This window comes from Biomphalaria glabrata, chromosome 18 (assembly GCF_947242115.1).
Source record: "Biomphalaria glabrata chromosome 18, xgBioGlab47.1, whole genome shotgun sequence".
NCBI classification, from domain to species: domain Eukaryota; kingdom Metazoa; phylum Mollusca; class Gastropoda; family Planorbidae; genus Biomphalaria; species Biomphalaria glabrata.
Window position 1 is genome coordinate 3,386,367 of NC_074728.1, and position 23,763 is coordinate 3,410,129.

The 23,763-nt window shown below is 36.1% G+C and overlaps 1 protein-coding gene across 1 annotated transcript; it reads left to right on the forward strand.

Annotated features, from left to right (window-relative positions):
• The first annotated feature begins 47 nt into the window (after positions 1-47).
• On the forward strand, positions 48-22,646 carry LOC106052843 (collagen alpha-4(VI) chain-like). The gene is made up of 13 exons (XM_056017496.1): positions 48-1,097; positions 2,235-2,326; positions 4,345-4,446; positions 6,332-6,445; positions 10,524-10,662; positions 11,520-11,643; positions 12,927-13,002; positions 13,201-13,299; positions 13,710-13,817; positions 16,791-16,929; positions 17,690-17,807; positions 18,523-18,592; positions 20,280-22,646. Exons 2-13 carry the CDS (start codon positions 2,272-2,274, stop codon positions 20,384-20,386), a joined length of 1,251 nt encoding a protein of 416 aa, XP_055873471.1. The 5' UTR covers positions 48-1,097; positions 2,235-2,271; the 3' UTR covers positions 20,387-22,646.
• The last annotated feature ends 1,117 nt before the right edge of the window (positions 22,647-23,763 follow it).

Consider the following 23,763-nt stretch of genomic DNA (forward strand, 5'->3'; position numbering starts at 1 on the left):
TAAGGTGATTACCTGCATTCATCGATTTTTGCACAAATGTAAAATTAGTCAATTCTTTTTGAAAATCCCATTGTTTCTGACATTTTTCAATAGTTTTGGCATATTTTACAATGTTTCAAATCAAAATTAAAATCACCAAAACATGCTTCCTTTGTTAGACGTTTAGACGAAAAAAGTATACGATTTTTATGTGTTATTCAAACTTTGACTACCATCTAAAGGGAAAAATGTAAGTTTGCCGCTACCCTAGTCATCTTTTGGTCTCGGGAAGCGCTTTAAGATATTCTATCGAGGTCCAGGGCGAAGCTCCGGCCACCAAATATTTTTCAGCATTTCTGAGCTTCAGAAATTCATTCTCATGAAGTCTATCGTTTACAATTTCTACTAGAAAGAAGTTTGCAGGTCAACTCAAATTCAATTCAGAAGAGGTGAAGTGTGAGACGTAATCCAGGCAGTGTTTCTCAAACTTTTACCGTTGACGCCCCTGCACGCTAAACGTTTTTGTTTTTCAAAAATAGTGCTATGTACATAATTTCAGAGTTGGATAGAGGTATTGTAAACCGAAGATAATTACTTCTTATGGGTATCTTTCTGTTGATCTAATCGTGCATGTCAATCAAACACTTAATTGTTGCAATTGTTGTTGTTTTTTTTTGGCTTATTCAGGCAACCCTTACTTCCTCTGATGATACAAATACTCCTAGCATATAGGATTAATTTTTTTTACTGAGTATCTATTAAAGTATTCAAAATTTATTTTAAGCAAAAAATGATTCCAAATTGATAAGAATGATTATCGACATTCAGTGTATGGATAACTTATAAATCACATCGCTTTCCTAGTAAAAATGTTAACATATCTGTTCACGGCACCATTCACTCCGCCCCTGATTGTCCCTACTGCTTGCATTTCAATCTGCCAACGGATACGACGTCCCTAGATCAGAGTGCTAACGTTTCCTAAAGGTAAATCCATATGTTACGAAAGTAAAAAAAAAAATGCTTTACACTTCCGGGTTAATGTGTTTATTTTACACGCACTTCGGCTAGGAGGACTCCATGAATTAGAGGTGTTTTCTTGTACCCGCACCATTACGGTAAGTTATGTTAGCAATATTATTCAATTACTTTGTCACCATATTTAAAATAAAATAACCTTTAAAATTAGAATAATTAAATATTTGATAAAAAAGATTAGAACTAAATTTCACTCTGATGTTGATCTTGCTCCACAGTCTGGGCAACTTTATTTGTCTGAGAAGCGTTAATTTCTTTTTGTGTTATTTAAGTTAAAATAGAAATAAAATAAAATAAAACAAAAACAATTTTCTGATTTATCGATGTATTTTTGAAAGAAATTCCTTAGTGATAACCAGTGTTTTAACAGCAGGAGCTAGTCAATCTAAATATATCCAACAATAAGAAATGACTAAATAATAACAATACGAACTAAATGATCGTTAAATTAACAAATCATTTCAACAATTACATTCTGAAAACCGAAATGCAGGCGATTCGGTCTTGGGGACGAACGGCTTGGAGTCGGAGAGATCTGAATGGAGGTATGTGTGGACTACGGAAAGAGCCCTCTCTCGGCTGTAGCGCATCTGGGATGGATAGATTTAAAAATAGACTGAATGGACAAGATAACCCTGCCATAGAATTATTATTTTCGTTTTCTAATTCGTTTCAGAGAAACTACTGTTTAACCTGTCAGTCCTATTTTCATTTTATACTTTTTTTTCGTCCCAGCGGTCTATTGAACTAAATGCTTGCACGCTAGACGCTTTTCTAGTCGTAAGGTCACTGCAGATGAACTAATTACTAAGCAGTCATTTTAAATTAAATAAAACTGTGGAATAATTAGAAACTGCTCTGGGAAATTTATTTCAATGGAAAACAGGTGTATTTGTAATGTCCCTCCCACAACCGGAGAGAGAAAAGGGGGGGGGCAAAGTAAAAAAAAAAAAAAGCTTAATTTATTAATAATAAAGAAATAAACTTTTTTATATCTAGTCTAGTTTTCACAGTATTTTATATTTTATATGAATGTATCTATTTTCGTGGCGAAAGAAAAAAAACTTGAAAGAAACATTAGCTAAGTTTGACATAGATCTAAATCCAATCCACTAGGTTAGTTATACCCAAACTAAGGCCCGCAGGACGCAGGTAATATCCAGCTAGTACATACATGTTATGTTTAACGCCATTATTTCTTTTTTTTTTTTATATAGAAGTAGAACAATGTAGAGAATCAAGAACAAGCCAAACATGAAACATTTGGTCAGATTTTTCTGCTTGATTTCTGCTCTTGTTGGGCAAAGAAGTGAGTTTCATTAAAATACAATTTCTTAAAAGTCTGGCTGATTTATTTCATTTTTCTATAAATAACACTTACAGACTTACGTGTATCCAAAGAAATAGTCAAACGGGCATTTGCAATGATATTTAAGTACCGTCATACTCGTAATATGTGTGAGACGGTTTAATATAAAACTATACGGTTGGATATGTGGATTTGAGTGTTCAGAACTGCTTGGCCACTTGTTAACCGGGTTTGGGAACAAAGTAAAAATAATGGCAGTGTCTCGAATGCGAAGATTAAAGCTGAGTGCGGTGTTTCACGTGACCTCGCAAAACCAATTGCGACCTGCATATTTTCCCGCACTTCATGCAGACAAAGCCGATGACCGGTGGCGGTTTATTTAAGTTTTCTTTCCATCTTCTGGGGCTGTCTTCAATAATGGCTTTTCTTTGCGTCTCAAATATGTGTCCCGCAGCCTTTGTGAGAGCTCTCCAACTGTCTCTTTCAGAGGCCATATGCTGCAAGCTACTTTTCTCTATGCCAGTGAGAGCGAAATGGCGCATGAGTTGATCTTTATAGCACTTAGCGGAGGCACCTCTGTAAAGCCATCCTCTTTTAAGCTCGCCAAAGAAGATTGAAGAAAGGTAGCACAGAAAACTTCACATAACACCTCACACACACACACACACACTTACACATATATCCACAAAAGACATGGAAGGCTACCTGATCGTGCGGTATGCGCTCTGGACTGCTGTTCGGTCGTAATCTTCTCCAATTCTCCATGCTATACCGTCTTGGGCTATCTCCTCCCACATACTGTGGTTCTCATGTCTCGCTTGCTGAATTCTTTATATAGGTTAGTCTTGGGTGGCCCTTGAGTCTGACTTCCCTCTCAAGCTCAACATGTAAACATTTTACAAAGGAAAAAAAACACATGAGATTGTACCAAAGTGCACTGAGCATGACGCAGATACTACAGAAATAGTAAAAATCTGGAGTCAAAGTAAACGATCGTTTGGGACAACTTCATAGATTTTACATCTGTGCTGTTCCACTCCAATTAGCCAGCTTGTGTCACTAGACTGACGTCGTTAAGTTTGCACATCATATTTAATTATCAACACCAACAGCAGTAAACTCAGGTGTACCTAAAGGAACAGTCCTAGACCCACATCTATTTCTTATTACATTATTGATCTGATTGCGTTTTTTTCAGCAACTGTAGAGTGTCCGTTAATTTATTTCCGTTTTAAGTTTTTAATGTACCGTCACGTGACGAAAGGAAATCCCCGATTAGTCCCAACTTTGACGCGTCTATCATGTCATTACACAGGAACAACGACACAAGAAACTAAAAGTTTACAAAGTGAGATGAATTACAGAAATGGGAATTGAAATGGATAGTGTCCCTCCAAACAAATGAAACGTTATTAATTAGTCACCATCTCGACGAAATCATTAAGCAAATAAAAAAAAACCTTTTACCTTTACCTTTTACCTATCCTTAGTCTGTTGGACAGTTGGGGCATTATTCTAGATTTGTCGACGGTCTTTCTCCATTCCTCTTTGTCTTTTACCTTACATAGAACCTCTTTCAAACGCAGACCCATCCATTCTTATACGTTGTCTTCCCATCGCTTTCCCTGTCTGTCTCATCTTTTTTTTCCTGGTACTGTTCCCTGAAGGAAAGTCTTTGCAATCCCAGAAGACCTTATACAAAAAAAAACAAAAACAGAATCTCTTGCAACTCAAATGAACTAAAATTAAAATGTCAATACAAATAAAAACCGCTTAAATAATTCATGGTAAACCAGTTCGCCGTCCATCAAGGAATTCAAAGTCAAACCAACTCTTACAAATCAAAAGTTATTGCTATATTGTATGTTGTAGACTCAATATCAATATTCTTTAGTTTCAACCCCAAGTTAAAGTCATTTTAGCACGTTTATATAATATCTAGAGAATTTTACGATGTTGTTTATTTATTGATAGCTCCTTAGATCTACTCTTATAGACTCTAATGTACTCTGTTCCAGGCTGTGTGACTCAAGGACCCATTGATCTCGTGTTTGTCCTAGATGGATCCATTGAACTAAATGAGTATTTCTTTGAGAAAGCTTTAGAATCAGTTGCTGGATGTGAGTTGGTCTAATCTCTTTAGTGTCATTGCCTAGGCGCAGTCATCTTGACTCATGTCATTGCTTATTATTAGGCGCAGTCATCTTGACTCATGTCATTGCTTACCATTAGGCGCAGTCATCTTGACTCATGTCATTGCTTACCATTAGGCGCAGTCATCTTGACTAATATTAGTTTATTCTTCTTGTATTTGTTACCACTGACTTACTGATGTCTGTATTCTTATCTTGACGCATTAAAGTTATGTGTTGACTTACTAGACTTAATCCTTATGACTTTACTTGGAGCATAGAGACTCAACAAAACTTCCCCCTCGGACTCTGTTCTGGGCAATTCCTAACAGCAGATCGGCCTTAACAATCTCCTAATTGTTCGTGAATTTTGACCTCAAGTAATTGAATGACACCACAATATTATTTTTTCCCCTATTTTAATGCATTTTCTGGACAATTTAAGAATTTCAGCAAATTAAGCAGTGGCTTAAGTCTGGCTCTGCCTCTCATCTGGAACATTCCTCGTTCCATATGCTAGGACAAATTTGTAGAAATGCTCCTTCTTCCTTAGCGCTATTAGAGCATGGAATGGGTTGCCTGAGCTATACAGGAAAACAAGTGACTTGGCAGAATTTAAGTCATTGGTTAATATGCATGACGTAATCATTTTTTAAAGTAACATCTGTATTATATAAGATAAGATTTATAATATGTCCATTCTGCCGTCCTTGCTTCTTGGTCTACTAGTCTCCTCCATGTCTGGTTTCCCCACCTTTCCCTTTCCCTGTAGGTTTGTAAAAGGTTAGGTCTACGATGGCTGTCTGGCTTCAACAGATTACGTAGAATATGTTTGAGTTTCTTGTACTGGTGTATTCAATGTGCTCTATACCTAAAGAGAAACAAATCATATCACAATAACAAGAAAAGGACTACGTTCAGGTGGGTAGCTGTCACTGCGAGATGAACATACATAAAGGCCACAGTCGAGTTTCTGTCGTAATAAGATGTCATCTTGAAGTTTGAACACCAACTAAATAACGCTAACATAGACAAGCTAAACCCCACCATTTAGTGAAGTCACTAAATGTTACAAAACTTATATCTACTCACTCTGTTTGTTTGTCTGGTAAAAATGTTTATAGCAATATTTCCTACATATCGTATCAAGCTGACATATTGCACAGTTATTGCGGTCTGGGAGAGGCTTCTTGTAAGATAAACATGTGGCTGAACATTCGCAAGCCTTTCTAATCTTTCTTGTGAATCTGATATTAGTGCAGCGTCGTCGGCGAACAGCAGTTCCCGAATCAAGATATGCCTTCTCCTCGTTTTGGCTTTAAGGCCAATTAGTTAATTAACTATTGGTAATTACTTATTTTGTTTGGTATCGAGCAAGGGAAAGAAATTGTACTTGACTGATGTGGTGGTATAAGTTGAATTAATCGACCTTATACTTTATAGGTCACCGCTTTAAAGTTTGAAGTTAACAAAAGATAACTATAAAATCTTTTATTTTATTAATCACTTCTCTGGTTTGTATGCTCTGGGAGTCTTTAGGAGGCTAATGCCCTTAAGTACGAGTCCAGGTCGTTCACCTGGATAAGTTTGTTTATAAAAGCATTTCAAAAGCGATCACGTAATATTCACACAGATACCTCTTCCATCTCCCCCCCCCCCCTTTTTTCCAAATGAGAAAGCTAAAAGCCATAAATTACGTTTAAACAAAAAACAATGGGTAAACATGTTTCTGATCGCAAAGATTTATTATTGCTAATCTACATCAAGTACAAAATTCAATCAAATGACTGATCCAAACTAATTGATACAACTAAACTTTATATAGTTGTGATTATTAAAAAAAAGTATTTTTTTGATTTTCTTGTTTTTCTAGATATGGACGAAATTAATATTGGACCCAATAAAACTCATGTAGGTGTTGTACTGTATAGTACAGACGTGAGTGACTTTGTGCCCCTGATGTCAGATGCCGAAGTCTTGAAATCAAGTAAGTTGATTCTTTCAGCTCCTTGATTCTCTTTGACGATTTTATATTTCCAATGTATTCGATGCATCATCATCTTAATCAGTATCTTCATCATTATATTTTCATCACCACCGATTATCTCAACATAATCATCATTATCATTTTCCACAACTTTATCATCACCATAATTGTCATTCTAATCATTATCATCCCCATCATAAATTTTATCATCGTCGCCATCATCATCAACTTCACCATTGTCGCCATCATCATCGTCTTCACCATAATAATCGTCTTCACCATTGTCACCATCATCATTGTCTTCACCATTGTCACCATCATCATCGTCTTCACCATTGTCGCCATCATCATCGTCTTCACCATTGTCGCCATCATCATCGTCTTCACCATTGTCGCCATCATCATCGTCTTCACCATTGTCGCCATCATCATCGTCTTCACCATTGTCGCCATCATCATCGTCTTCACCATTGTCGCCATCATCATCGTCTTCACCACTGTCACCATCATCATCGTCTTCACCACTGTCGCCATCATCATCGATGTCACCATTTTCACCATAATCATCATCATCATAATTGTCGTAATTACTATCTTAGTGATCTTTATCATCTCCATAATCTTCATCATTAGTTACTATAAATGTCATATCCTCATAATAATCATCTGTGACAAGTCAAAAACTCGCTGTCAGAGTCACTCAAATTTATCACAGCATTAATTATTATTTTTCATTATTTATTTATTTTATTTTAATTATTTCCCCATCCTACCCCTAAATTATTCACCCGCCACACCTTTTCCGCTCCAGGCTAGACTTAAGTTGACCACCTTGGAGATAGCTAAGGCGCGTCCTTTCATTTATCTGCCCTTGATCGGGGAAAGGTAAACACACAATCTCTTTTGTCTTACCCGCCGGATGTCTGAAGGACGGTCGCGGTTACACCACCTTGGTTTAAATGCAAGCTAATCCTTCTCCCCCCCCCCCTTCTCTCACGTCTCTCTTTGATCTAAGAGATTACCCTGGTCAACACACCGCGTGATACTCCAAGGTGCGGCTCAAGTCTACTTCACCCACGTGTAAGATAATTCTTAGCCTAGGACATTTCCGGTGTCCGCCCACACTTTTCAGGCATATATATATAGTAAACCAACTCAAATCACCCTCTCTTTCTCATTCGAGCTGAGCTATCGAGTCTGGACTATATCACTTATTCTTTCTCCTAGAGGAATACCTGGTGGTAAGCCGAACTTAATCACAAGTTCCATCTTAATGACTCTGTGTATATTTCCATTGGATTTTATCATGTGTATTTTGCTTAGTTCATTTATATTTAATTAGTGCATTGTGTATTTCTCACTGGCGTAAGTAGAAAACATAAACTTGTGCTATGTATTTATTTATGTATTGCATTAATCTGTTAATGCTACGTTGCTCAATTGATCGTTGATGCAACCATGTATATATTTGTACATCTTATTTTATTTCTTTTATCTCGGTTGACAGCCTTGATAATCTTACTAGCGCACTGATACTGCGTCTAGAAAAGAGATATAAATTATCTTCCCTGTAATGGATTATCTCCCCTTTACTCATTTTACTCTAATGAGAGTTGCGCCGCTTGAAGGGACATTCAAGCACGCTCCATTGTTCTCGACCCACGGTCATATGTAAACAATCATCTGGGTCGCTGACCACCGCCCAACTCACCCCCCCCCCTTTTTCTTTCTTTACCCACCTGTGTTGTTTATTTGAGATTATTATTTCCCCTTCTATGTACATTTTTATATTATTACGTTCTCTTTCATGTACATTTTTATATTGCTACTATCTGCCATCTATTTTCCAAATCCCATTTGTCATCATCTCCCCACTATGCTCTAAAGCAATTTTACCAATCTGACGAATGCACCTCAGTCGAGGGCATCGATAAGATGTATGAGAGACATGTCCTAACTTGTCTTTATTTATCCGCAGCCTCCCTCAGGTGTCTGCCTATTTGTTTGATATCAAGAATCAACTACTATTTATGTGCTGAGTGCTATCCAGCACTGCACTGTCCTACTGAGACCTGCCTATTTATCGGATCACTTACCTGCCTATTGCCTATTTGCCTACTGGCCTATTTAGGTGCTTAGTGCTATTCAGCACTGTATTTGCTATCAAGAATCACCTATCGCCTATTTGCCTACTGGCCTATCTATGTGCTTAGTGCTATTCAGCACTGCACTTTCCTATTGAGCATCATCTACCGCCTACGGAGATCTACTCAACTCTACTACTTGGCGCTATCGGCATTGCCCGCCTATTCGACAGCCCACCTGTCAAGCTATTAGGCGCGACGTCCCTATAGAGTCAGATCTGTGCGAGACGTCATAGCTACGCCAACCCTCTGCAACTCACTGGACATATCCTGTTACCTACACTGCCCACGGCAGATCAGCTCTGCCCGCAGTAACCTTGTGCCCACGGTATCCGGCCACCCGCCATACTGTGCCCACTACAGATACTAGAACTTGGGACTGAGACTCCACAAGAACTATATCGCCGGCGTCCCTCTATCCGCTAGAGCGCCACCTCCAGCTGCAGAACCTCAAGCCAGGACACAGCCAGCTGCGACATCAACAGGACAACCAGCTAAGTCAGAGGACAAAGTGACATACTCTCTTATTATGTGCAAGAGTGATGATTAAACATAGAATATACTAGAGATAGCTGCAAACCCTCCCCCTTTTTATTATTATATGTATATTTATGTAAATAAATATCCTTTATTTTAACTTTTGTATCTATCTTTCATTGCTTTGTCTCGTTGCGTGTCTGCTCCCGATTCATATGCTGATAAGTGGGGGTGTGATAGCATTAAAAATAATCATCCCCTAGACATAAAACGTGCCAAACACACATCACATTTCCCCACCTGTCACATCATCTTTATTGTCATTGTAATCATTATCATCAGTTTAATCATTATCTTCTCAAAGCCCTTATTGATGCACAAGGATCTATCTACGCGTCATAATACTGACTAGCTCGTTCAAGGAAAATCAGTCACGCGGAACGTTGCAGACCTCCTATTTTAAATCTCTCACTTATCCATTGGTTCAGTGTTTCCCAAACTGTGTTCCTCAGGACCCTGGTGTTCCAAGAGGCCCTGAATAGGTGTTCCACGGATTACTAGAATAATTAACTAGAAGGCGACCACGGGAATGAATTTCTCTAAAAAAAAAATAATTAGCAAAGTGTTCCGCTAAATACTCAGAATGTGCGAAGTGTTCCCTTAAGGGAAAAGTTTGGGAACCTCTGCATTAGTCTAGCTCTCTTTCTTTTACCTTGTGGTCCTTACATAGCTCTATACATTGAATAACTTGTCCATAGACCCAGTAGCCACCTATGTACATAGCCGTTACATATGTGTGTTGATCATTGACCCAGTGAGAGACTCAAATAAAACTGTTTGGATTTGGGGGTTCATTGACATAGGTTTGTTTAAAATCAGTTTGTGAAATATGCTTGCGTTGAAAGAAAAATGGACATGCTTCTTTCATTGACTACTGTCAACACTGTCAAGTGTAAAATAAATAAGGACCTGTAGATTTTAATCGTCCAAAGACGACGAGAGATACGTATGTATGCAATAAACTAATCACCTTTTTTAAAACGGTAAACCAGGAGTCAGCACTCTATGTTCTATACTTGGGCCGTCGGGCTACCAAATAGAAAACGTATAATTCTCTAGAAAGTTTGTAACAGAATGTTATTGAGAGCCTAGGTGTAGCATTTTGGATATCGAACTCAGTAACAAAGACGAGAGAGGTCTCAGAAGAGGAATATCCACATCGCATTGATTGGATCTGAGGACTGACCATGGAGCACATTTTCCGTGGCTGGCTCTGATCTAATGATGTCATACAATAGCTAGCTACTTATACTGTTTTTCTACCCTAAATGAAAATGTTTAGTGAAAACATTAGCCTTATGTAATCGTTCAACTGTTACAAACATTCAGAAACGTAAAGAGTTCTTTAAAAAAAACAATGAAACAACGAACAAATTACTTTCTGTTCTTTCTCACAGGAGTTAAAAACTTCAAGTATCCAGCCTCGACCAGAGCCACCCATGTAGGGATTAGGAAAGCGGTGGACATCCTGACCAAGGTGAAACGTAATGTATCGCAGGTGATGATAATCATCTCCTCTGGGAAGTCGGAAAACAGGTAAACAATGAGGGGGGGGGGCATAAATCTGTTCTACGATAAGAAAATAGAACATGGCTTGGCTTGTTAGTATCTGATGTAGGTCAGAGATGTGCAAGTATTTTCAGTATGTACCGGGGGGGGGGAATAAATCTGTTCTGCGATAAGAAAATAGAACATGGCTTGGTTTGTTAGTATCTGATGTAGGTCAGAGATGTGCAAGCATTTTCAGTATGTACGGGGGGGGGGGGGGGGGAATAAATCTGTTCTGCGATAAGAAAATAGAACATGGCTTGGCTTGTTAGTATCTGATGTAGGTCAGAGATGTGCAAGCATTTTCAGTATGTACGGAGGGGGGGGGAGGAGGGGGCCATAGTTACAAACCGCGTCAGATCGATGAAGAAAAAACAAACAAATACTTTTTTTAAAAAAATCCGTTAAGTCTAATTGTATCAATTAGTTAGGTTCAGCCATGTAATTCTACATTTGTAATTGATCTAGGCTAACAATAATACATCTTCGCGATTAAACCTATATTACCAATTGTTTTGTTTAGCGCAATTTCATGCCACGGGCCGTGGGTTGTTCATCACTCATCTCCATGTTTATGTTTGACCATGCTGAAAGAACATCAAACTCAAATTTTAAGAGCGCGTTGCTCTTTATAGACTAATAGTAAGGCTTGTCTTCGTGTCCGAATATTAATGAGGAATGCTATATTTCCCGTGGCTACGCAGCCCCAGCCGTGACCTACATATTTTGCCACATCCAGGTGTCCCAGTAGCCTAGATCTAGCACATATTTATGGACCATATCGCCTTATTGTGCTAGATTCTGTTTTTAGCTACTTCATGTATATTGAGCTTGTTTCTTTCTAGAATGAAAACAAAACTGGAATCTGAACTAGCGCAAGCCAAAGGCATCGACATTTGGGGTCTAGGAATTTTTCCATATCTGAGCATGGCGGAGTTGGTTTCTTTAACAAATAACGGATCGAGTCAGGTTTGTGGAAAATCTATAAACTATAACAGTGTACTTTCAAACGTGTTTACATATTCGAATAATTTGTATTCCTATATCATTATCTGCATTTCGTCTTGCTTTTCCTCATGGAACATAGGGCCTCAGTAAAAACACGCAACTCTCCACGGTCTCTTGCTTAGATTTTTAATGGCTTCCCACCTCTTTCCTGTCCTCTCGGCTTCATCTAGTACACTACTTTGTCGTATTGCCAATAAAAATGATCCTTCTTTATTAAATAAATTAAATAAAAAAAGGAAACGCCGTTTACATCGGATGATACACTTGAAAAACATCACTTTTCGATCTATAACCACGTAGCAGCTATGAGTCCCTTCTCTTTTTTATTTTAATTAATGGTAAGGAAATACGTAAATAAACATCTATATCTCGTTGAGTTGCCACCCTTTTAAGTTATTACATTGGTGTCTGGAAATGGGATTATAGGCGACTCAACGAGAGGAGGTAGGATTTGATCACAATGGCATCTTTGAAACAACTAGACCAACTCTCGATTAAAGAGCTAAGGCAGGAACTTCGTTACAGACGCCTGAAGCTTGGTGGTAGCAAGGAGGCGCCTACAGCTCGTCTCCGGCAAGCCCTGATCGATGAAGAAGACGATCTGGAGACTAAGCAAAACACATTCTTATCCGAGCGTTATATGCGTGACTCTTTATCAAGCTGTAAGGGAAGTCGCTCTGAATCTTGGAAAAATCTGTCTTTAAAAAGTAATGATCTCTAGTTTCTAAAGTTTAGAAGTAATGCAATCCTATTTTTGCGACTTAAATAGAATGGGCTATTAATCACAGAACTATATATTTACACAAATCTATGGTATAAGGCCATTTCCATTGAGTTTCCATTGAGATAATGTATAGACAACCGTATATCTAAATAACCCAAGCCTGTTGATTTTTATCATCTTGTAATTTCAGATCGTACAGTTAAATAGATTGATTACCTAGATTTTGTTGTACATAAATTCTGGAACTAAAACTTTCAAAATAATACTTTATATCGTGTATATGTTACATAGGTTAGGGTTGAAATTATTTTTGTACTTCTTATAGCTACTTTACAAAACAACGCCTTGTTTCAGCTTTTTGACAATGTTTCACACTTTTGTGTAGTGTTAAAAGCTCTAGGTATAATATTTATGTCTGTGGTTCCTTTATTTATTTTTTGTCAGTTATATACTTCAAAATCCATTCTTTATATATTCAATTTATAATCAACATATTTTTCTTATACTTATGAACTAATAGGCTTTTGAAATAGAAAACATACGACAATTCTTTGGAGCCTTTACGAAATTAACAATAGGAGAAACTGACAACTTTTGTAAGATATTTTCTTATTATTTAATCATTTAGTACTTATGGATTAATTTTGTTGTATATAGTAGAAAGGGAGATAAACTAAAAATTGTAATATAAATAGTAGTAATTAGCGGTTATTTCCCCCTTAGATAAGCTTTGGTTTTAAAAAATATTCGATTTTTTCTATCGCATGTTAAACTGTATGAATTACACTCAACAGATACTTATCGAGAGCCTGTTGATCTTGTATTCGCTATTGACTTGTCCTACAAACTTGGAGAGGAGAAGTTTCAACTTATTCAAAGCACGCTCCTGAAATGTAACGCCTTCTTTTCATAATTATTTTCTTCCTTCCGGTAGAAATATTACTTTCACTCATTTGTAGTTCATTCTCCTCTTATGATTAACTTTCAATAACTTTTTTTGTTTTTTGTTTTTAGAGAATGTTATATTTGAGATCGAATCATAGGGAAAAGTATGCTCTGTTTTTTACAAAACACAAATTAAAGTTTATAAATCCGAAAAATCAATTTAGTTTGGGCCTAATGAGGTGAAATCAATGATAGGGTAGGAGAGAAAAAGTTAGAAAATAAATCACTTACTTTCGTTTGATATTATATCTATGTCAGTTTAATTAATTTAAAAAATAAACTGTATATCATTTGTAATAAATACTATCTATGTAGTCTTCCTTAGCATTAGTCATTTTTTTTCCTTCTAATTTTGGAGGTTTGAAGCTGCTCTTCATGGGTCCATCAGACACACAGGTTGGAGTCCTGGTCTCTACATCTGCACCGTCTATACCACTACAGTCAGATTACGAAACATTATATTCCAGTTGAGTTATAAATATTCTTTTGTTTAATGTGTCACAGACTATGTAAACAACATTTTGTTTTGGATATTGGTTTAGCTGGACCACTTTTGGTTTATTAAGTGTTAGGAACACATCATTGTAAAAGTATGAGACTGATAAATGTCTTACAAAATACAGACATTTTTTTAAAAAGAAAAATTGTCAATATCTAAATGTCGTTTCAACTGACAGGGAATGTATATGAAAGTCATGTGGGAAGCAAGGTCGAGAGGCCAAGTGCGCTTGAACTTGGCTTGGCTTGTCTACCTAGAAGGGGACTCGAGGTTCGACACCCGACTCGGGCAGAGTTGTATTTACTGAGCGCCTTAAGGCAGCACGGAAAACCAACTCCTAGATACCCCTCCCTCCCACTGGTCCACAAATGAGATTGGACCAAAGCGCTACGAGCATGCTATAAGCATGAAAGTAGCGCTATATAAAAGCTATATATATATATATATATATATATATATATACATATATATATATATATATATATATATATATATATATATATATATATATATATATATATATATATATGTAGGCTTCAGAACCTGAAAATCATATTTTTTAACGATGTTTCTGTATTTTAGTAAAATTATGTAATTTCTTTATTCATCTCTGGCTTCAGACAACTTTTTTTTTATGACCAGGATTGAAGTGCATTTAGCACATTTAAACAAACCAGCTACCAAAGACCAAAACCACTACTTTCTTTTATATTAAAATAAGAGCCCACAAAACAAGAAAAAAGAAGCTTGAGTTATAAATAAAACTGGGATATATAAATGTCATTATCAATGTACGTCTTGTCAAACAAAAATTCTGCCACGCCGGTTCTGATTCTTACCATGGTCTGTGGCATTTCACGTCTCGAGAGACGATCTTTTCCCCTTTTGCAACTTCTTGTGTGACTAAAGAGGTCAATCCTTGATACACAGCTGCGATCGCAGGTTGGGCGTATGTAATCACCAGGCGCCGTTGCATTATCTTTTCATGGTATATAATAGAAAAATGAAACACCTAAGTTTGAGATTTTTCGTTAAAAAAAAACTGAGCCCACTGGTACACCATTTAGAGATTTTTGTACACTAGTAACATTACATTCCAGTCACTTTTTACTTTTGTTTACTTATTTAACGTTTGTGTGTCTCTTATATTCTCAAATTCTCAAATTGTAGTTGGCATTCATTATATTGTTAACGTCATGATATAACAAAGAACTCCTGTTCAGTTGCGCCAATGATATATGTTGATAATTGTTACGGCTTTCTATTATATCTATATAGTTGTCTAGAAACGAGCGTAGTTTTTCTCCTTGTCTATGTGTCGCTGGGCTCAGCTGTAATTACATCAAACACTTAAACAACTCGATCAAATCTCAGAAACTTGATTCTACATCATGGCACATATCACATGCTGGTCACTTCTTGCTTTGTCTCAAAACTAAGACACTTCCGGTCATTCGCGCATACGTTCCAACTGGCATATATCTGTAAAAGTAGATTATACACACACAGACATTCATCCGAGACAATAACCTTGACATTAATTTTGTATTATTCTCGTAGGTATGTCTCTCGTAGGTTTGACCTTCCTAAGCAGCTTGACAGTACTGACAACATTTACAGGAACTACTTGCGAAGTTGTAAATAAGAAAGACTGCTTGTAGAACGTATTAAAAATAGGAAGCTTATTTCCATGATATTAATCCAATTGATGACCCTATAATCACTTCTTGATACACTTAAATACTTTTCAAGTCCACTACCTGAGTTCACATAAAGCTAACAACTTACAAACTTCTCTATATCAATAGCTTCTGTCGACTACATACTTAGTAACTAACTAGAACTCTCAATCTTATACGACCTTACGTCTGGACAAACCTAACAGATGTTCTATATTTACATTTTCACGCTCTGTATTCCTAAACTTCAGTAAAGTACAATAAGGTACAATAAGGTACAATAAGCTCACTATTTTGACTGTGACAAACTGATACATTGTGGGTGACACTACAGGAATCAATTTAAAAAAAACAAAACAATTAGGTAATCAATTAGTCGTAACCAATAGTGTTTTATAAGGAAAATGTACTAAATATGCGCCGGGCGATCCGTAACAATTATCATACATAGTCGCGCCCCGACAACAATTAAAAAATTTTAGTCTAACAATAGACTATTATAACCTTTTTTTTTTTTTAAAGTACTTGATTAGCTCAGTAGCTAAACATCAAAGCTTTTGAAATGGTAGCATGGAAATCTTCTGGCAGATGCCCCCCTCTCCCCGCCCACTGGTCCAGGGATTAGAGCATAGCGCGTAAAGCATGCTTTAAAAAGTTGAGCTTAACATGTTTCATCAAAAAAAAAAGATATATAGAAATAAAGGTTGACCAAAATTACCAATATGATGACAAAATACATACGTAGATTTCTGTGATTCATATACTGATCCACAATCACACCAATACAACAAAGGGTCCGCTTCTCTACTATGGTTTTCTATTTATTTGATTAACTGTTGAGTCATTCAAAAATGTATTCCATGAATGATTCATCAATGATGCAATTTCACTCAGTATAAGCAAGTTTTTCTTTTTTTTTCCATTTTATTTTGTACATTATTTTTTTTTACATTTCACGTTTTCAATCTTATTCTATGTTACGATATTTAATTGATTAAATAATATTAACTGTTCTTTGAAAAAATCGGACAAAACTGAAGAGATGGTATTACTTAGAATGTATCGTAAAATCTTTCGAAATGAATTAAATTATTATACAAAGTAAATTTTTCTCATGACTCTTGCGCTTTGAAGAAAAACACACACACACACACACACACACACACAAAATTGGAAAACGATTGGATTTAAGGCAGGATTAATTCATTCGATTCAACAAGATTTGATTAAAATGTATTGGAAATCTATTTCACTTCCAAAGGCGTATCAAGTCTGAAGTTTTCTGACAGGGGCGTGACCACAGCCAAGGTTCTCGGTGCGGCTATCGATAGTTTACTTGCCACAGAGAGGCAGGTGCCTAAAACTATAGTTCTGATAACCGACGGAGAGCACATGAGCACGTAGGTTCTGTTTGTTTACATATTGAATCCAAGGCAATGCACTTAAAAATGTTTTTTCTTGATTAACTGAACCTAAAAATTAACTATTTTATTAGTTCTACTAAAGCTTTTTAGCGGCTGGTGGCATATTAGTCAATCTTGGCTTCCTAACCGATTGGTTGAGAGTTTGAATCCCGGTTAAACCTAGGATGTCTACTTAGATCCAATGTGGATATAAGTTTAGTTGGGGTCACCTTGCTGACCGTTATGTATAGAAACGATCACTGATCGCAAGTTCTGAAATAGAAATGTAACTAGTCTATTATTTTATAAGCCAGTCTACTGTACTTAATAATAAAATGTAGTCTAGACGTGACTGATATAGAACTCAAAATCGAAGTTTTGATGCGAATTTAAGAGATCAGTATATGTTACACTCAAGAAAATTAAGTTAGATTTTATAGCGGTGGGAATTGAGAAACGTTAAGTTCAAAAACTTATATTGCATAAATCAAGGTTAAAAAGCCCTGGTCTATTAAGATACACCTCTACTAATTGCGTTTAATTTCAAAGTTATATATATATACATATTTAAATTTTAAAATAATGGACTATTTACTTAAATTTTAAAATAATTGACTATTTTGTAAGTACAAAAATGAAACTAATTCATAGTTTTCATGGTACAAAAATAAAATAATTGACTATTTACAAGGTACAAGGTTGAAACTAATTGACTATTAACAAGGTTAAAAAATGAAACCAATTGACTATTTTCAAGGTACAAAAATGAAACTCAAAGTGAAGCTTCAAGAGCGAGAGACCAAAACATCACCCTCTGGGGAGTAGGCATTGGGTGCACGTTTCTTCTTATGGAGGATTTGTGTCGCATCTCACAGGTAGACTCATCTCACAGGTAGACTCATCTCACAGGTAGACTCATCTCACAGGTAGACTCATCTCACATTTAGACTCATCTCACAGGTAGACTCATCTCACAGGTAGACTCATCTCACAGGTAGACTCATTGACTCATCACACGATTAATTTGTAAGCATGTTAAGTACGTAAGTAGGGTATCGTAGGGCATGACAGCAACAAGACAGCTAAGACCTAGACAATAACAAGACAGCTAAGACCTAGACAGTAACAAGCATTTTTTTGTAGCCTATGACAATTATGTCACGGAATGAAAAGGTTTTCGAACCAAGATTTTTGTTTTCAGAAAAATCATGAATCCTCAAAACTATTATGTGTGAAAATTATAGACGGTCGTTAACCGTTGATCATAAATACACCATCTTCTCCATGCACAGAAAGATTTCTATCTGATCACACTTGAATCAGTTTTGTTCAATAATCACATCTAAATCATTTGTCAATTTATCTAATCACAACAGAATATTTTGTCAATCTATCTGATCACATCTGAATCATTTTTCTAAATATATGATCACATCTGAATCATTAGTCAATCTATCTGATCACATCTGAATCATTAGTCAATCTATCTGATCACATCTGAATCATTAGTCAATCTATCAAATCTGACCCGAATCCTAGTGTTTTTTTTTTAATAACTTTAGCTGATCATTTTGTTCACGTCTGTTGCAGGCTATGTATCTGAAAGATTTGACCACAAACCTACAGACGTTGGAGTACAGCAGGACAGTGGTCACAAACGGTAGGAGAGCTCAGTGTGGGTGTGGGCCGAGGGAGGGGGGGAAGGGAGGAGCACGTGATCGCCAAATACATTCCGTCTCAATGAGCTTTTTGTAGCAGTTGTTGACTTCTAATTGTTACACGTCAAACCACACACCTGGCAGACAAACAAAACCTTTTGGGACACACCAAGCTACACAGACACCAGTTTTCCACGTAATTTTTTCTTTTGTGATTAAAAATAATATTTTCAATATTAAATTGAAGTTCTTCTGAATAAAACTTTACGGTTTTACTTTGTGTTATAATAAAATACAAAAAGAAAAGATTAAGGAATGTTTCTTCTCTAGTCTATATAAATTTGCTTTTGTCTTCATTACTGCCAGTCTCCTAGGACCTCATGAGAGAAAAGAAAAGCTCAGTTAGACAAATGTATTTGGGTCGAACTTCTTTCACCTAAAAATAAACTTCGGAAAAAAAAATCAAACGCGACTATTGTAATTAGAAGCATTGCGTTTTTATCTGTCTGCGTCGCTGACTTTGTTTCTACCGTCATGGTGATGGAGTCTACTTTCCCCACAGAGGATTATATCTTGGAGGTGAGTTGTTTACTTTTCACGTAAAAAATTTGGTCCAGAGTCTGGGAGTCAAGCGATCTCCTGCATTCTGCTAAATTATAAATTCTAAAAAGTCCCTAATTTCATTTGGTCACTTTTAAACATTGTTAATAAATTCACTAAAATTAAATTAACATTCAAACGTGTGTCTGTGGAATAAGCTCTTGAGTGCCTTTCGATGGTCACGATGACCCAAGGTTTGAACCATGCCAGCTACCATCCCTTTAAGTCATATGAGTGTCTTGGGAAAGGATGTAATTCTCTTCAAACCTGAAGGAACATCCGAGACATGTAATCTAAATTAGCAAACAATTGAAAAAATAAACTTCATTTATTTTGCACACCAGATACACCAAACACTTGCTATTTATAGGTTTTCCGCCATGTATGAAAATCTCCCATCGAATGATGGTCACATTGCATAGTATATTTGTACTTGTGTTTCTGATAAGCCAAATCGAAGTTCGATTTTTCGACACTCGCAATTTTTTCCCTACGTACTATATGGATACTAAAATCAGTTTGATTTTACACTTATTTAGACTCTGTAATAGTGTACTTGAATTGGTTTCAAAACAATGCATTTTTTTTAAAGTTAAAAAAAGGCCCGTTTATCTCGTGATCTGAGTGAGCTTTCATTGTGCTAAGGATCTGGGAATAAGGTTGTTTTCTCTCTAGGAAGTGTTTGCGGGAATGTTTTTACATACTAAGTTATGTTTTTGTTGCCATAACAATTTTGCTTTCCAATGGACCTCATTCACCAATCGTAAACAAACAACATTTAGTCACGTGATCTTATTGATAAAACAATGAAAAAAAAAACTGTCACGTGACAACCATCATGAATTAAACATAAGATCGTAAATTATATAGAAGAGATAGAGCACCACGTGGCTAAATGTTGTTTGTTTACGATTGGTGAATGTGGTCCATTGCAAGTAGACTTTTATGAACATAATATTGATGGTGTATTGAAAGGTATTGAGTCGCTAGACCTACGTTATTCTGCAATTATTTTGATGTGTGGTAAAGAAGAATGCTACGTAACCGCTTGGTGTGACATAAGAACATGTACCATTTTGCTATCTACAGTAACAAAGACATTCAAATCGGTTCCCAGATCTGATACGTGGGCGCCAATTTCAGAAAACAGATTTGAAAGAGAAAAGAATTGTAAGCATTACTTGTCTGGTGGATGAATCTAGAAAGAGAGAGACAAAGCTCAAGCGTGGATGAGGATCAGGCTTTTACTAGAATGGGGTCAAGGACACGATTAGACACACTTCCTGTTTCTTTTTCACGTGCTTCTAGGAAATAGTGTCTGAGCACGTGGTCTTCTGACAAATTATAGGATAGGATCCAAATTCATTTATTAAACATATATATTCATATACCATTACATATATATATACTGTTTGTATTTTTGTGTCTACATCAATATATAATGTCAATGTTTATGGATAGAATTAGGTTGAACAAATCTCTATAAATATTATCTTGATATTTTAAATTAGAATCTAATTGCTGGGCAATAGTGCCATTGACCTGTTTCTGTTTCGTTGGGAACTTTATTGTTTATCTCCCTTCTTAGATTTGATATAACATATAAAATTTGATGTACTATTTGATATATTATTGACATATGTTCCATTTTTTTTCTTTTATTGTTAATTAAAAGTCTGCATGTATTTCCAGACTATCTTTATATTTGAATATTATTGATAGAATTAACAGATTATTACATGTTGATACTTCATATATTCATTAAATATATTTGACTACACCATAATGTGTCTATACCACATACCTTACTGTTGGAAGAATGCCGATCGTTGTTATTGATTGATTCAGATCAATATAGGCGATAATTTTTTTCTCAGTATTTTTCTAGTTCAATCTTATACACAACACAAAACAAAGTGGCGGAGACTTCTAGGGGCGCCGTCGCCATAATTGAATGTTCCACAATATCAGCGTCACAGTAGGCAAAGGTTTGGATTTATATTGTAGAGCGAATACTGTGAAGTCAAACTACCATTTTTTAAAGAAAATTGGTTACATTAACATTGTCATACTCAATAATACTCATAACAGAGAACAACAAACAATGCAATAATAACTGTAGTTCTAACTGAGGGTCCATAGTCTCCACTTCACGGGGCTAGAACAAAGGTTACTTCGTCAAAAAAAGGCGACGATTCGTTGACTTTTTTTGTTGTATAGTTCATGATCATTTACAGCGTTCGTTGTAATATACCCGCCGCAGCTCATTCGTTATAAACTCATCATCGTAAATATAGGAACATAAGCGATTAACCAGAACGAGATTAGATTAGATTGTTATTATAATTTCGAGGAATTAACCCTTAAAACGCGTGTGGTACTTTAGCCTCTAAACATCAGCATTGTAAATTCCATTGTGTATGCACTCACTGTAAAGCAGCTCAGCACTTTAAGGGTTAAGGTCTCAGATTTCTGAACACACATGAATTCAAAACTGTTCATAGTTCATGATGTACTTGAAATTATTTCTTATCTTATCTTATATAATACAGACGTTACTTCAAAAAGAAGATGATTACGTCCTACGCGTCATGCATTTAGTCATGCATATTAACCAATGACTTAAATTCTGCCAAGTCACTGGTTTTCCTGGCTACCTCAGGCAACCCGTTCCATGCTCTAATAGCACTAGGGAAGAAGGAGTATTTGTACAAATTTGTCCTAGCATATGGGACGAGGAATGTGCCTTTATCTTTGTGTCTTTCAGAGTATTTTATTAAATTTTGTTTTTGTATTTGAAGATTATGGTTCAGTGTTTTATGTATAATTGCTACTTTACTTTTCAGTCTTCTGTTCTGAAGGCTTTCTAAATTTAGTGATTTTACTAAAGGTGTTACTCTAGTCAAATGTGAATATTCGTTTGTTATGAATCTCACTGCTCTTTTTGGTGTTGTCTGTTCCAGTTTCTTAATGTTTTCTTGAGTTGAGGGGTCCGAAACGGAGGATGCATATTCTATTATTGGCATTACCAATGTTATTTGGTTACTATCACTGTCAAAGTTCGGCGCAACACTTACAAGACGAGGGAATTTTAAAGTTAATGTACTGCATGCCAGTTGAACATTGCTTCAAGTGAATTCCTGGTATTAATAGTGAATTGTCACCCTGTTGTCTGACCATGTTGCCTTTAAATCTTCCCAGCAGAGGTGCATTGAAGCCTTCAGGAAACCATTACGTAAAGTGTGTTCTGGCGATAATTTGTCCCCCTTGAAATCCCCGGACAACTAGGACAGTAACACCCCCTCCCCCTTGATTGCCAAGTTCGATTTACATCGAATGTTATTTAAATATAAAATGAAAATTGTAAGCCCCAGTATAATACATTTATATTACATTCATTAATTCTCATTCTTTTTTTTTTCAACTAAATATGTATGTTTAATTGAACACCATTAAAGCTTAGTCAAACTTTTGTATTAATCACTCAGTCTAATAATAGTATACAGTGTCTAAAAATCACTTTGTTGGATAACTGAACAATAAATAAATAATATAGTTACATTTGAACATTATATGATATGACATCATGCAGAGTTTTAGGAATGAGAAACATTAGAGCGAGGTCAGTGATATAAAAAACATTTTCAGGTCAAACACATAAATATTTATTTATTTAGTTTTTTATTTTAATTTAATAAAAAAAAATTAATGGTTTATTTAGAATATACTTTCATTTACACTAACACACAAGACAAACAGGTTAACACATCCACGTCCAGATCATATAATACTGTTGAGCAGTCCAGGTTATTGAGAAGTTGTATATAGGTCATGATAAATACACATTTTAGTGTACCATCCACTGGAGCTCATCAATTAAAAAGTCATAGTCGCAGATTGAGGAGCATAAGCGAGTGGTCCAAACAAGATCAGTTTATCCTGTTCATTACAAAGAGCAAAGTGTCAGGGGTTTTAATTATATATGCTGCTCATCTGCTGGGCTCTTGTTCTTGTTGTGTTTCTTCACTTGGTTTCTGTGGCTCACTAGGGGTTTCTTTAATATTAAATAATACTTGCTTCAACTTGCTTGGTACTTTCTTGGTTACTCAATTATAATTCATCAATACTTGCTTAACTCAAATACGAACACTTAATATACATGAACTCTAACTCCCTATATTCATGAATATCGATAATACTTTTCAATGGATACCAGCTCACATACAACTAGCAGGAAATAAGAAGGCTGACACACTCGCCAAGAGTGGGAGAACAAACTGACAAGAAAACTCTGCACTCTATCCAGAAGAAATGAAGAAATTAATTGTAGATAAAATAAATGAGAAATGGACGAGCTCCCATCCAAATCACAAGAAAGATGACGCTTATTATAAGCTATCCCGACAAGACCAACGTCTAATCTTTCGACTCAGGACCGGACACAACAGAATGCGACAACACATGTTCCGGAAGCTCAAAATTGGAACCAGTGAAATCTGCCCATGTGGAGTATCACCAGAAAATGCCGACCACGTCCTCCAAAACTGCTCTCTCTACCAAGAGGCCCGTATAA